The 16,223-nt window shown below is 40.4% G+C and overlaps 1 protein-coding gene across 2 annotated transcripts; it reads right to left on the reverse strand.

The window, feature by feature from the left end:
• Window positions 1-342: 342 nt before the first annotated feature.
• gtf2h5 (general transcription factor IIH, polypeptide 5) lies at window positions 343-14,994 on the reverse strand. 2 transcript variants are annotated; one of them, XM_069930411.1, is made up of 3 exons: window positions 14,843-14,994; window positions 6,927-6,999; window positions 343-2,743 (listed from the first exon to the last, which is right to left on the reverse strand). In XM_069930411.1, exons 2-3 carry the CDS (start codon window positions 6,962-6,964, stop codon window positions 2,563-2,565), a joined length of 219 nt encoding a protein of 72 aa, XP_069786512.1. In that variant the 5' UTR covers window positions 6,965-6,999; window positions 14,843-14,994; the 3' UTR covers window positions 343-2,562. The 2 variants fall into 2 exon arrangements, with proteins under 2 accessions (XP_069786512.1, XP_069786511.1); XM_069930410.1 differs by having other exon boundaries at window positions 6,927-7,042; window positions 14,843-14,992.
• Between the last annotated feature and the right edge of the window lie 1,229 nt (window positions 14,995-16,223).

The following is a 16,223-nucleotide window of genomic DNA, read 5'->3' on the forward strand; positions in this document are numbered from 1 at the left end:
CTCAGTGTTGCCGGGTGAAGCAAATGGGATATTCTTAGACCGGAGCTTCTTTACCTGGTCTAACACCCTCCTCTGCTTCATTATACCCTGCACTCAGGTAGGGAAAGAAATAACACTGGCACGTTGTCATACATAATGGGGCCTTTGTCCTCTCTTTCTCGCTGTGTGGTGGTGCATAGGATTTATCCTGATACCTCAAGACAGGTCTCTGACCTGCAGATGTGCCAGGCGCAGAGACTCGTTGGGCCCTTTCAGTCTCTAACAATCCAGTCACTGTGTGGCTGTACTGAGGCTAGTTTTTAATGTAAATTTCAGACAATTAAATGAGACAATTGGCAATAGTTTCTTGGTTTATGGGTTACTTTAGTAAATTAAGTACTTCACACAACAAACCAATTAAATCTTGGCAAAGCAGACCAAAAACATACAATATGAAATGATCTTTCATAATTTAATTAAGTCCTTTTGCATGCATTGTAAAAGATTAAAAAGGCCATAGAGGCTTCTGCTGAGAGATGCACAAATCAGGTACAGTTTGAAATGCGATCGTTTTTTTTCCCTATGAGCAAATATCCTGCTTCTACACAAATGCCTATTTGACTGCCCAGCTGCAGTGTGTACCACTCACCCAAAGCACTCAGCTCCATGCCTCCTCCCAAGATGTAATAAAGTTGCAGAAACCCCACAAATCAATGTTGAGTATGGCATCGAAAAGTAATTAATAATCTCATGCCTTTAATTTTAACTCAGCACCATAACAATGATTTCGTTCACATCGAGTATAAAATATCAGAATTAAGGAGTGAATAAATGTGAAACTAGCACATTTCTCTGGAAAAGAAATAACATGGACTCCACAGGTTGAATTGAGTTATGCCATTACATGAAGAGATAAACCCCACTGAATAACTATATAATCAGTCAGTTTTCTTTCCAAAGGACAGACATTTGAATATTCCCACATTAATTGCTGGAAAAGTACAAGAGCTTTTAAGAATCATGAAGCTCATATTGTTGCTGGTGGGAGATATTTTAATGAAAAAGATAGCAAAACATGGATAAAACTATACAAAATTAGCCCAGATGCTGTGGAAACCATGCCTCAAAATATCTATACTGCAATGCAAATGGAACAATTAATATTTTAGGACCAAATGTCCTTTCAGTTGCATTTTCATCTCAAACAAGAGCTATGGACAAATTGGTTATCAATTGTCATAAACATGTCATCATCTGAAAGTTTCCTTCCAGGAGATGAAGTTTGTGGTAAAAGCAACATTGAACCAGGTCTTGAAATGCTAATGGAGTGAGATAGAGGACACATCATGTGGCTTTTGCACAGCTACAAAATCCCTAAAAGTAATCAATGAGAGGCTAGAGGGACTCAGCAAGTCAGGTATCCATGTAGAAAAACAGCCTTCAACATTTTGGGTTGGGACCCTTTTGAGATTTCTTTCGAAGATGTGTTTTATTAAATGTAAAGTTGGGTTTTATACAGCATGAGGATAATAAAATTATATTGTAGTTACATGTTAAGAAGCAGGCCACCTACTACCTTCTGAACAAAAATAAAGTAAATTAAGTAATTGAAGGAATAAGGAAATCAAGCATTTCTTCAATGCAGAAACATTTTTGATATGCTCTTAAAAGATAAATCCAAAATGAATTCCAAATTAAGTAATAAAACACTTCAAAAGTATCTTACAGATTATTTTATACAAATAGAACACCTCAATATTTTCTTTGATTTAACCACTTGGCCTTGGATTAAAATTTAGATTCACAGAAACTTCTTGCTCTGCAATACAGATTAGCAAAAAAATTTTGAAACTGGCATGTACCCTGAAATATATTTATGAACAGCCACTTTATAGAAAAACCCCTCATTGCAACATTAGAAGGGTGATGGAACAGCAAGAATAAAATAGGTCTTCAGATTTTTGGGTGGAGTACTCTTATTTTGAGTTTCCTGTCCCTCATACAGAACACGTGAAATTCAGCAATAATATCATAAAGCAACACAATGGATATATAGCATATTTTAAAAAGTTAGCGAAGAAAAAAAAGACTTTGTCATGCAAGTTAATCTGTGAATACATACCCTCTATGGTCAGCAAAAGGTAAAGTAAAAAATACAATGGATGTGTTTGTTCATCAAAAGTATACATTGAAATACATCCAAAATGGAACTGTTCTAATTCACTTATGAAACCAGCAGCACTTATACAGATGATGTGATGGGTGAATTAGGCTCGCTAGCAAGGTGCAGTGAACATGGTCTGCCAAATGTTGTATCAACTTTCCAGACCTCCTTGTAAAGTGCACCTAAATCAATACAAGCACAGCCATCCACTGATATTCCATAGTAAATGTTACTACTGCCATCAACAGATTCATCTTCTGGGTGCACTTTAATCAAAATTATTTTACCAAGGCAAAATTCCTGCACCTGTTCTACTTCCAAACAACTGTTTCCCAAGTTCTTTGTAGCAGCTGATCATTCAAGTAAGATTTGTTTCCTAATTATCTCAAGATAGGTCTCTGCCACTTAATAACATGACTTTACTTCTGCGTAATTGGAAATGAATTCTGATCCATCAAGTCTCCAACTTTTTCTTGTAAGACATGGACCACTTCAGCCAAGACAAATAAATGAGTTTCATCTAAGTCCTGTATTATGAATTTCTTCCCCAAAGCATTTGTATCATCCAAGTACAGCAGAAATTGCTTCATGGCTGGGTCACTACAAAGACAAAAGTAATTACATCGATATTAATACAGTATCTCAAACAACTCTATGCTACAAAAACAGAAAAATATGTTATGAAGAGGGTACAAGGAAACTACAAAGGGATATAGATAGGTTAAGAGAGTGGGAAAATGGAACAGTATTTTGGCAGAAAAAATGGAGAGATTACAGAGTTCTGAAGTGCAGAGTGATTTTGGGGTGGCTTGTCCATCCTTAAGCATTCACCAACCTTGGCTCTGCAGTCTTCCATATTAGCAATTCTGCAGTTTCCTTATCCAGGTCCTAAATGTCACCAGGTACATGAGATAGTGATTCCTGGTTCCAGGCGACTCAGCAAGGGGAAAATATCTTGGCTACATTCAGCCTGTAGAGCCCAAAATATTCACCTCATTCTTTTAAACTTTAGTAATTATATATAGTCAACCCCTAAAGATCTCTCCTCTTTCAACAGTTCCACCATTCCTGGAATCTATTTCTAATACAAAATAGTTTAACATTAAACAAATCACAATTCTTTTGTAAATTACCAAACTGCATGAATGGCATGAACAAAACACATCAGCTGGATTTAAAAACAACAAATTTTATTAAAATTGAACCAGGAAATATAACCACTGCCTCATTCAATAAGGAGTCCTAATCTTCTGTCATGAAGCAGCATGAAAGCCAACATCAATTTAAAGATCAATTGCAAAGAACAACTGGAGGAACAGGTCACGACCTGAATCAAGATCTCTAATACAAATTTGTTTTATAATCTCCCTCACCATCACAACTTTCTCACATTCCCATCTCTTGTTGTTTAAACACTAAATAGAAGGAATCAAATATCAGAGTCAGGACATTTCAATACTTTGCTTTGAATATTGTATATTCCCAACAATATCTTAATTTGACTTTACTGTAGCAACTGAGTAAATTCACAAAGGAAGTTTCACTTAAAGTGACCAGCTCCAACACTTACACAAAAGATTTAATTTTTAAATTTAGAGAGACAGCAGTTACAGACCCTTCAGGTCCATGAGCCTTTGATGTCAAAATACACTAACGAACTTACAAAACCCCAATGTTTTTGGAGTCTCAAGCAATAAGAGCAAAGGACAAGGTGGTACAATTAACATCACAACATTGAAATCCCAAGAATTCAGGACAAAGCAGATAGGTCAGATTATTTCTCAACTTCAAGATTACATAACTTAAGGGATTTTCCACTTAAACATTTTTCTTACAATCTGTCCATTAATCTAAATTAATAAAAAGATCACATGTTCAAGTTTTGGCTGTACTTAAAGACTGTTCACATTCACTTTACAATGAATAGAACACTAAAATGCTTAGCTGACTAAGTAAATAAAAGGTTATGCCTAGAAACATTAATTCCCCCCGGAGGCTGACCATCGCAAGTCCTGTGTTTATATTTTTATTTTAAATGCAAGGTCAGCCTGGAATAATTTTAATATTTGGATCAAAAAATTAAGTTTTAAAATTTCAAAGCAAAATGTCTTATGCTTTGTGCTTCAGTAGCTTAGGGCCCATCCGAACTCCCAATACCTCAAACGCCCGCCCGCCCACCCACCCGAACACCTGATGTCCCAACCGCAGATTTTTGCCCCAACCGTATGCTACCCTGCCTGCGGATCTTCGCCTGGGTCTTCTACCTATCCGAGTGCTCGATGCCCTGAACACGAACCCTCACCTTAACTGTCCACCCATACAAGCACCCAATGCCATGACCGTGAACCCTCAGCCGGCCACCCGCCCATTTGGACTGTTGATACCCCAACCGCGAATCCTTGGCTCTGCTGTCCACCCATCCAAGCTCCCGACACCCCAGGTACAGACTTTCTCCTCGGCCACAGCTGACCACCAATCCAAGCTCCCGATGCCCTGAACCCAGACCTACTTCCTTTTTCTGGCCATCCGAGCTCGCTACGCCTTGAACGACGCAGGTACTTACTGCGGTTAAATGTAGTATCTATATAAAAGTGCCCTCCTCAACAAATTTGACTCGAAAAATTGGTCTCCAAAACTCTACTAGTACACGAGTATATATGGCATTTATGATAGAAACATTTTAAAATCTGATCATCTCATATGCGCAGGATAGTGGGACATTAGCATTTTAGCTACAAATAACTGAGAGTTTAATTGAATCAACCGGTTCTGTTCACTGTCGTTCACTCCATACCGAATATGAAATTATCCTTGCTTTTAAATTGAAAAATCATGGGAAGCAATAGTTAAAAAATATGAAAAGCATTAAACAAAGTCTAAATCAATTAAAATTAATAGTGGAGGTGTATTGATAAAGATTTAAAACAGGATGGTGTATAAAAATCCATTCTTGTAGGGGGAAAAATTTAGATCACACTGGATGGCCATTACTAGAGGTTATAGATTTTAAAAAATTAAGCTGGGAGGGATTTGTAATCAATCAGGAGAGGATTTTTATTTTGAAAATGGCACAGTCTTCAAAAAAGTATAACATTTAAAAGGTAATGACTGACAAGCAAAAATACTTTCTAAAATCCACTCTCTTTCTTACGAGTTGAAAGAGACAGAAGGATTAGCATTAAACCAGAGTTTCAGTGATAATGCAAGAGTACATGCCAGAAATTTAATATTGGTCACAATAGAACACTTGAGGACAAAACAATAACTGTAGGAGAGAAGCACAGTCCAGTGTAGAGTTGTAATAATCTACAATTGCTGATAAAAAAATATACTGGACATTTGCCCAGTATGCCTGACCGATTACAGTAAAAGTCTGAAAGCCCGGACTGCTCATGGATTAGGTCGGGCCTAATATTCGGATTTTCCGGATTCTCAGACGGTACCTTTAAAATTCAAATTTACGGAGGAATAAAGCTGCACTGCTTGTGGAGAGAACACTTGCAGCTTCTACTGCATCTGGTGCACTGGTTGATACTTCTTTTGCTTTCTTTAAATACTTTCATATATTACCTTGTTTACAACTTTATTTTTTTTGTGAAAAGATTATTCTGCACCATTTGCGCATTCATGACATCTTGAAAACTGAATTATGGCTCTGTTCCACATACTTAATAATCATTTTGAGGGAGTTTTCTGGAGTCGTCTTGTTTATATTATAAATTGTGGACTTTCTGATGTCGTAGGTTTCCATTGATCACACCATGTCCTAGTTTCTTAATTATTTCCATTTGTTACTCAATTTCAATGTGTTCTTCTTTCTCTTCACACCACGAAGTTTATCTGCTTTAGGATCCATTATTATGAGTTTTAAATATGTGTCCTACATACAGTTGCTGTTCTGCATCTGTTACGTTTATGCATGCAAGCACACTGAAAGCCCGCTAAATTTAAAAAGTTTGAGAGTTTTCGAAAAGTCTGCATTCTCAGGTGGTCCGGATTTCTGGACTTCAACTGTAGATAACTTGGAGGACAAGATGAAGGACAAAAATATATATGAAAACAAAAATGCCGATGTAGCTACTTTGGCATTTTCATGATCATTTCCAAGGAAACTGCAAGGTAGCAGAGGATTGTAATTATACTATTCACGATACATCATTTCTCACAGTCAGAGCCAATGAGAGAATATTTCTTCCATTTCCCAGATACAATACTGGGTTACAGTATATAGTCTGGATGTAAGAAAAATAGAGGGTCATGGGTGAAGGTAGGGAAAAATTAGTGTGGAGTAGGTTTACATAGGTCAGAGCAACATTGTGGGCAGAAGGACCTGTACTGTGCTGTATGTTCTACAGTGGCACAACTTGAAAGTTTTTGATATTTTGCAGGGCATGTTTGCACTGAAATTTTACTTTATGCAAATAAACTAGTAAAAGATTGAGAGAGTAGCCAAAAAATAATTTAGCAAAAAGGTCTTCTTTGGCTTGGCTTCGCGGACGAAGATTTATGGAGGGGGTAAAAAGTCCACGTCAGCTGCAGGCTCGTTTGTGGCTGACAAGTCCGATGCGGGACAGGCAGACACGGTTGCAGCGGTTGCAGGGGAAAATTGGTTGGTTGGGGTTGGGTGTTGGGTTTTTCCTACTTTTAGGAGAAAAGACTAAGGAGGGCTATTAATTTGTCCTGTCTAATGAAATATTACTATTTAGCCACATCTGGCAAGGCCAAATTTATTTTTGTATACTATCCCATCTGTTTAGAAAATGCAAAATGAGTTTATACTTGCCATTCAATGAGAACTCCTTTCAAAACATTAACCATCATTAATGAAGCTCTGAGGTAGGATTTGCCAAGAGTTGCTGTTGAAGATCAAATCATGCGTGCATTAGCAAGTCTTCCAAGCTGAAGGTCACAAATAAATTTTACATCAAACATAGTCAATTCTTAAATTAATGAGTCATTAGATTTCTAAAGAGAAAATGCATTTGAATGCCTTTCCAATCAGATTTTGTGGTCAGGAACAATGACGAATCTCTAAATACTTAATCTCCCTTTGGAGGAGATACATTTAGGAAATCAGAATTTATGTAGTGCCATAAATCTGAAATAAAAACAGAAAATGCTGGAAATATTTAGGTCAGGCAGCATCTGTTGAAAGAGATGTAGTCAATAACTCTTTTTTAAAATTTTATTTGTAATTTTACAACCTCAAATTTTACAAACATCACAGGGGATTACTCCTCTTTTACAGATCAGTTTTCCACCCTCCCCCACCTCCCATACCCCCCTTCCACCCCAACCGTAACAAAGAAAGACATATTAATTACTAAAGATGACGATGCAAATACACTTTTAAAATAAAAACAGGGGTTGAGGAGCCAGCCAGGCCTCTGATTTATTTCCTCATTCTTGATATTCCTGGGCTTGTATGAGCCTATTGTGTGGACCTATTGTCCACTATTTCCTTGAGACAGAAACATTAGGAGGGTTAATCACACTTACGTCTGAATGTATTGCAAGTATTACTGCCACACCTTAACGAATATGTTGTGTCTCCCTCTCAAGTTATAGGTAATTTTCTCCAAGAGAACACAGCTCTGCATCTGTGTTCCATTGCATTGTGCTTAGCGGAGAGTCAAATTTCCAAATGATCATTATGCATGGAAACCACCAAGGCAACTTTTACAAATTGAATTTGGCATTTGGACAACCTTGGACTCACATCCATAATATCCTCCAACAGGAACAGTGCTGGATCCTGTGGGTACTCCACCCCTGTAATTTTTTCAAGATGTCCCCCAGTCAGAGTCAATAACTCTTCATCAGAACTGGGAAAGAATGTATAGTGTGATTGTGAGGAAGGACAGCCGGTGGAGGGAGCATAAATGTAGTCATTTGGAAGGACTGAAATGTATTTACTTAAATGAAAGAAATATTAGGAATAAAGGATGAACACAGTGCATGGAGCAATACATAGAATCACGACATTGTAGCCATTACAGATATGGCTGATGCCAAGACAGGATTGGCTAAAGCAGGGTTAGATGTTTCAAAAGGGATGGGATGGAGATTTTAAAAATGGGGGGAGGGGAAGAAGTAGCATTATTAATCAAGGGTAGTATCACAGCTGCAGAAAGGAAGGACTTTATGGAGATCAGTGTGGGCAGAAGTCAGAAACCAGAAGGGAGTGATCACTCCATTGGGAGTAGTCTATGGGACCCCAAATAGCCCACAGGATGCTGAGGAGCACATAAGTAGGCAGATTTTGGTATGGTGCAAAAATAACAGATTTGTTGTTATGGGAGACTTACCTATTGACTGGCACCTCCTTACTGCGAGGAATAAATGGGGCAGAATTTGTCAGGTGTATCCAATAAGGATTCCTGACACAGCATGTGGACAAGGAAACTGGAGGAGAGGCCATTCTGGATCTAGTACTGGATAATGAACCTGGTCAAGTGACAGACCTCTCAGTGAGGAAGCATTTCAGTGACAGTGACCTTTGGCATAGCTATGGACAAGGATACGAGTAGACAAAATGGTAGGGAATTTAATTAGAGAAGGGATAATTATGATTGGAGTAGGCAGGAACTGGAGAGAGAGTACATTGCAAGGAAAAAGCACAGAAGTGATGTGAAGGATGCTTGGGGACCACTTGCATAGTAATTAAGAGGAAGAAGGAAGCATGCATCAGGTTTAGGAATTGAAAGTCAGGGACTATATATGGTAGCCAAGAAGGAATTTATGAAAGGACTTACGACAGCTAGAAGGGGGCTTGAAAAGACTTTGGCAAACGGTTAAGGAAAACCTTAAGCCATTCTATGCATCAGTGAAGAACAGGGGAAGACAGGAGTGAAGGTTGGGCTACTTAAGGATGAAGAAAGGAACATGTTCCTGGAGGCAGAGGAGGTCCTAACTTAATACTTTGCTTCATTGTTCAGTAGAGAGAGGGACCTTGGTAAATGCAAGGTCAGTGGTCCCTTGTTTAAAAAAGGTAATAGGGAAAAATCTAGGAATTATAGACCAATTATATCAGTGGTGGACAAACTATTGGAAAGGATTCACAAGCATGTTGTGAAGTAGAGACTTCTCAGGGATAGTTAGCATGGTTTTGTGATGGCAGGTTTGTGCCTCACAAATCTAAATTATTTTTGAGGAAGTGACAAAATAAATTGATGAGGGTGGTGGATGTGGTGTACATAGATTTTAGCAAGGTATTTGATAAGGTCTCCCACATAGACTCATTCACAACATCATGAAGCATGGGATCCATGGAACCTTGGCTGTGTGGATTCAGAAAACAGCACAGTAGTAGATGGAGTACATTCTGCCTGGAGGTTAGTGACTAGTGGAGGTCCAAGCATCAGTTTGAGGATCCCTGCTGTGATTTTTATAAATGACTGGGATGAAGAAGAGGAGGAATGGGTCAGTATAGTACATTTTCAGAAAACATGAAGGTTGGAGCTGTTGTGGATAATGTAGAGAGCTGTTGTGGATAATGTAGAAGGCCATCGTAGGTTATAACAGGAGATAGACAGGATGTAGAGTTGGGTGGAGAAGTGGCAGATGGAGTTCAATCCAGGCAAGTGTGGTGATGCATTTTGGAAAGTCTAATTTGAAGGTGGAGTACATGCTTAATGGTAGGATTCTTAATAGTGTGGAAGAACAGAGGGATCTTGGGGTCCAAATCCATAGATCTCTCAAGGTTGCTGCCAGGTTAATAGGGCAAGTAACAAGGTTTATGGTATGCTGGCCCTCTTTAGTTGGGTGATTGAGTTCAAGAGGTAATGTTGCAGCTCTGTAAAACTCTGGTTAGGCCACATTTGAAATATTGTGTTCAGTTCTAGTTGCCTCATTACAGGAGTAATGTGGAAGCTTTGGGCAGAGTATAGAGGAGATTTACCAGGATGTTGCCTGGATTGGAGAAAAAGTCTCATGAGGCAAGGTGAACAGGGCTAGTAGGGCTTTTCTTTTTGGAGCAAAGGATGAGAAGTGACTTAAGAAAAGTTGCAAGATTATGAGAAGAAGAGATAGGGTGGACAGCCAACACCTTTTCTCCAGAATGACAGCAGCAAATACCAGAGGGCATCTATTGAAGGTGAGGGGAGGAAAATTTATGGAAGATGTCAGGGGTATTTTTTTTTAAAAAAACCACACAGAATGATGGATGCCTGGAATGCATTGCCAAGGATGGTGATGGAGGCTGGTACAATCATAACATTTAAAATACTCTTAGACAGGATGCAAGAAAAAGACGGTTATGTTGCAAGATAGGGAAGGCCTAGATTGTTAAGCAAGTGCATGTAGGTTGGCACAACATCGTGGGTCAAATGGTCTGTACTGTGCAGTAATGTTCGATGTTCTAATATACTCTAGAGAAGATGCAAACTAAATACACAATATACAATTCATTTAACATGGACATCAATGATAACTTTATAAAACAAGTTGCAGTTCTACAAATGTAATGATAATTGGACAACAACTGAGCAACAAGGTATAGATGTATAAAGAAAGTGCAGAAAACATAATCACACCAGGAGAAGTGCTTCTAGAACCATTTCACCTGATAAAGTAGCAGATCCTCCATAAATCTCCAGGTTATCACATTTGGTTCCTTCCCTGGATCTGCCAAGCTCTTAGTTAAAAATATGCATACATGAATAGACAGTGTCCCTTCATCTGCCACACCTTCCCCATCCAAGAGCAGTATTTCAATGTGAAATGCCTCAAGTCAGGTTATCCATCTCAACTCCCCAAAGGCAGAATTTTCAGAAATTATTAAGATTCCAGTCAAATTCGAAGATTACACAGGTTTGCAGGTTGACTTCCGACTTGCCTTCATTTAATTTGCATATAATAATAGTATGTTATTTAAAGTCTAGTCTGATATCAACATGGTCAGGTGGCTTTGTTGTGATCAAGGGGCGAACTGATTATCCAGAGAACATGATGATAATGAAGGAATTGGATTGCCTAATATGCCCCAAAGGGTTTACCAGTTATCTTCATCAACATGTTAACACATTCTATCCTCATCAAGATCAACAAGCCCAACCTCTTCCAGGATGCAAGAAATCAACAAAAGGATAGACAACAAATCCTTGCTACAAAACAATTAGTGGTTCAACTCTCACTTTGAGCAAGGAGCCATAGGAAAACTACATCCTCACCAACTACTACAAGTGATGCCGCACCTATGGTCACTGCTGCTCAATTCAAAGTAGCCTTCCGGCACATGAACACACAGAAAGTGAGTGGCCCAGACAAAGACCCATGAATCGTCATGAAAGCCTGTGCAGAGCAACTCATATATACTTTCAGACATCTTTGATCTCTTCCTAGAACATGCCAATTCCCCATTCTCTGCGAGAAGACCACCATCAGACCAGTACCAGGAAACCATATAAACAGGTCTCAATGACCACTGACAGGTGACTTTGAGAGTGGTTTGAAAAGATGGTCATGGTTGACCTCAGCTCCAGCCTATCAACCAGCCTTGACACACTTCAGTTTTCATATTGACCACACAAATCTACAGTAGATCCCAAAACACTGGCTTTCCACTTGGTCCTAGAATACTTGAATACTATGCCTTCAAGGAGCTGCTTGGTTCAAGATCAGAAGCTACTGAAGGTAGTTAATGCAGCTCAGAACTCCCCTCCCCTCCCTACCTACATTCCCTACTGCCTCGGAAAGGCAGCCAATATGTTGGAAGACCAATCACAGCCCAGACACACTCTTTTCTCCCTCTCTCCACCAGGGAAAAGGCTTAAGTGTGAAATTGCACTCCAAGAAGCTTCAGGTTCCCAAATGAACCCTGTAATACTGCTACCATGCTGCTCTCACTGAGTGACATGTTATCGTTTGCTCATTGCAATCCTAAACTCTGTAAATGTGGTCTTTCCACAGCTGTGTGAATGTTAGGGATAACATATTAGCCTGTTTGCAATTAACCCTTATTACTGTACTAAATATTTTGTGACAAATAAACTTTACAAACTTCAAAGACTCCATACCAAAAGTCAAGGGTTGAACATCTGCAAAAGGTAAACTTGTATTTTCATGAATGATCTGCATTAACATAAATTTGCTCTCCTTCATGGGCTTTATCATCAGGGTCAAATCCAACCAGCTCAGTTGGAAACAATCTCCTGGAGAAACTCAGCAGGTCTAGCAGCATCAGAGGGAGAAAAAGAACAGTCAACATTTCAGGCCAGAATCTTTCAAAATGAATTTTCATGAAGGATTCTAGCCAGTAACACTAACCATTACTTTTCTCCCACTGATGCTGATTGACCCACCAAATTCCTCCAGTGGACTGTTGTTCCAGTTTCCAATCTCCTGGATATTCCTAAGATGGATGTTTATTCACCAGAGTGAAGAAGGGTGAGGGATCTTCAAGAGGTTTAGAAAAATCATGAGGAGCATGGATAAACTCTCAGGACAAGAATAAACTCCAGAGGTTGTTAACTTGGCCTGCAACATCACAAGCACCAGCTTTCACTCCTTTGAGGACATGTACAAGAGGTGACGTCTTAATAAAGCACTCTCTATCCTCAAAGACCTCCAGCATCCAGGGCATGCCCTCTTCACTCTGCTACCATGGGGGGGGGGGGGTAAAAGGTACAGGAGCCCAAAGACAAGCACTCAGCAGCATAAGGACAGCTTCCTTGCTGCTGCCATCAGATTCCTGAATGGGCAATGAACCAAAGACACTGCCTTACTTTTTGTGCATTATTTTTTCGAATTTATTGTTGTAAAAGTGGTTTATCTGAATTTTTGGACTATGAAGCTGCTGCTGCAAAGCACTGAATTTTGTGACCTGTTCATGACAATAAATTCTGAATTTGTATGGCAACCATGATGATTCTATGGATCTGGGCCCTAAAATTTCTCTGTTCCTTTACACTGCCATCAACCACTTACTCTTCCTTCAAGTTCGACCTCCAAAAGTACATCACTTCACACTTACCTGATTGAACTCTGCATCCTGTCTCTTTCTTGCAGTAACCTAACACAACCTTCCTCACTGTCCACAGCACTTCTAACCTTTGTATTATCTTCAAACTTACTGGCCCACCCCTCTACCTCATCATCCAAATCATTTCTAAAAATCGCAAAAAGGGGTTCCCCTGCAGAATGCAATTAGTCACTGACCTCCTGTTGAATAGATGTACATTACTGTTTGGCTGAAAGTCCAAATTTCAGTGCATTGTTGGTCAAGTATATGACAATAAACTCTAGACCAATCCAAGTTGTAATTGCAACTGCCAAAATGGCATCATTTGAGTAAAAGGCTTTGATCACAATCCAAAAAATTTTTTTTTTATGATGTTTTATGGCTTTCTTAAAATCTTAAAAGCTGGCTCGCCTCCAATTACAAGTTCTGCTGTTTTTGAGACCTTGCTGAACAGCAGCAGTGGCCATGCTTCAACCTAGAGCACCAGTAGTGAGAGAAGCAACTACAGATCATGTCTGCAGCCACCTTCCCATCCAGTGAACTTAGACCTGAAACCCAGTCCTGTAGCATACAGAGCAGCCTCAGGAGCTCACTCTCATTGGAGACTTCCCTTCCCTGCTCATACCTCTTTCGTCCATGTACCAACCCAAATTCTTCTAAAATGTTAAAATTGAGCCTGTATTCACCTCTTCAGCTGGCAGCTTGTTCCACACTCCTTGTCACTCAATTTCTGAAGTCAGGGCAACATCCTAGTAAAGCTTCTCTGCACTCTTTCTATCTTATTCATATCTTTCCTGTAGCGAGGTGACCAAAACTGCACACAATACTCCAAATTTGGCCTCACCAATGTCTTATAGAACTGTACCATAACATCCCAACTCCTCTACTCAATACTTTGATCTATGATTTATAATTCAACCTAATTATAATCACAACCTCCCAATTAAACCATTGGAAACTGTAATAGATCAAAAACGTTAACTAAATCTTCTTGAAGCTGTCATTAAAGATGAAATAGACATTTCGAATGAAGGGGTTCCATCAGGCAGATGCAGTATGGGTTCAGAAAGGACAGATCTTGTTTGACAAACTTGCTGGAGTTCGTGGCGCGGACTCGAAAGGCCAACATGGCCCGTTGCCGCTCCGTAAATGGTTATATGGTTAAACAGACACATCCCAATGAACTTCACTGAGATGTGCATTTGCACCTCAAATGACCTCAACATGACCAAGTGAAAAATCCTTCAAATCTTAATTCAAATGCAACTTTGTCGTAACTGATATTTCTAAATACCCCAATGCGCATATCAATAATTAAATTTAACATTACACACCTCCAACAAACCTGAAGATTAAAGCTAAGTTCTAACACAACCCAAGTAACCTCATTGGAATGTTTATCTCCTTTAGTATTCAAAGAAAGCCAACGCACATTAAACCCAATTTAGGGCAACCACAGCTTCAAACTATGAGAAACTTCGTGGCAGCTGTTAATATATGGCATGAACATCAGCAAAGATGGAAGCCGGCAGGTCACCATGATCTGAGAAACAAACAGGACGTTCAGGAAAGCTCCCATCGCCAGTATATGAGCAACTAGTGTCGAGACCCCTGACAAACTGCTTCTTCGATGGCCCTACGGATCTAATTTGCCGTTAGAGGCACCGAGTACCAGTGAGCCATTTCCCCGTGGCTGTTAGACGCAGCTATAGCTTCAGGAAACAACCAACTCAAGTCACCTTCAGCTCAGTCAATGATCACGTTCAGTGTCTCCGGCCTGAACCAAACGAAACGCACTTCCAACTCAACAAGTCGGCCATGATTGCGATGTCGCCCACAGTGACCTGGGAAACTGCTGCGCAGCGCAACGAATCAGACCCAGGGTTCGGGAAGACCAGAAGCGAGGATGCTTTGGATTGGCGAGAGAGACAAACTCTTGGGGCCAATCACGGTCACCCGCTGCGGTGAAGGCGATCGCCCCCTGCCGTCGGGAGGTCGCCCTCTCCAGAGCCCGCGAAGGAGCGCTGGCTGAAAGTGATGAGATGGAGCAGCAGCCCCGAGGGTTCAGCGGCAAGTCCATGTTGAGGGAGCGGCACAGCGTGGGGTTTGCAAATAATAGCAAATGAGAGGGGAAGTCGACGGTGAAGAAGGTATCGAGATCAACTAGGAAATGGGGCGCAGGAATGGCAGGTGTATTTAAGCCACGGAAACACTGAAGTCTGCAGATGCTGTGATTGTGGTTAAAAATAAACCACTGAAATGCTGGTCTCGCAGATCCATGGGAGGGAAACATATATTGCAGACATTTCGGGACGGAGCCCTTCTTCAAGGTGTAAGCAAAAAGCAGACGGGCGTCTGAATAAAGACTGGGAGAGGGAAGAATGGGGAGGGGGAAGTCCAGGCCAACAGCTGAAAGATGTTAAATGGATCGAAGAGGAAAGGTTGGCTCTGTGAAAGGACATAGAAGGAAAAGAGACAAAAGTGGGGAGGAGTTGGGAGTTACCTGAAACCAGGGAAGACAATTTTTTTGAATATTTTATTTTCAAAAATATGCTTTTTTTTCTTTGGCTTGGCTTCGCGGACGAAGATTTATGGAGGGGTATGTCCACGTCTGCTGCAGGCTCGTTGGTGACTGATAAGTCCGATGCGGGACAGGCAGGCACGGTTGCAAGGGAAAATTGGTTGGTTGGGTGTTGGGTTTTTCCTCCTTGGTCTTTTGTCAGTGAGGTGGGCTCTGCGGTCTTCTTCAAAGGAGGTTGCTGCCTGCCGAATTGTGAGGCGCCAAGATGCACGGTTGGAGGTGAGATCAGCCCACTGGCGGTGGTCAATGTGGCAGGCACCAAGAGATTTCTTTAAGCAGTCCTTGTACCTCTTCTTTGCTGCCCCTCTGTCTCGGTGGCCAGTGGAGAGCTCGCCATCGAACACGATCTTGAGAAGGTGATGGTCCTCCATTCTGGAGATGTGACTCACTCAGCGCAGTTGGATCTTCAGCAGCATGGATTCGATGCTTGCAGACTCTGCCAGCTCGAGTACTTCGATGTTGATGATGAAGTCATTCCAATGAATGTTGAGGATGGAGCGGAGACATCGCTGATGGAAGCGTTCTAGGAGCCGTAGGTG

This window comes from Narcine bancroftii, chromosome 4, assembly GCF_036971445.1.
Source record: "Narcine bancroftii isolate sNarBan1 chromosome 4, sNarBan1.hap1, whole genome shotgun sequence".
Taxonomy (NCBI): domain Eukaryota; kingdom Metazoa; phylum Chordata; class Chondrichthyes; order Torpediniformes; family Narcinidae; genus Narcine; species Narcine bancroftii.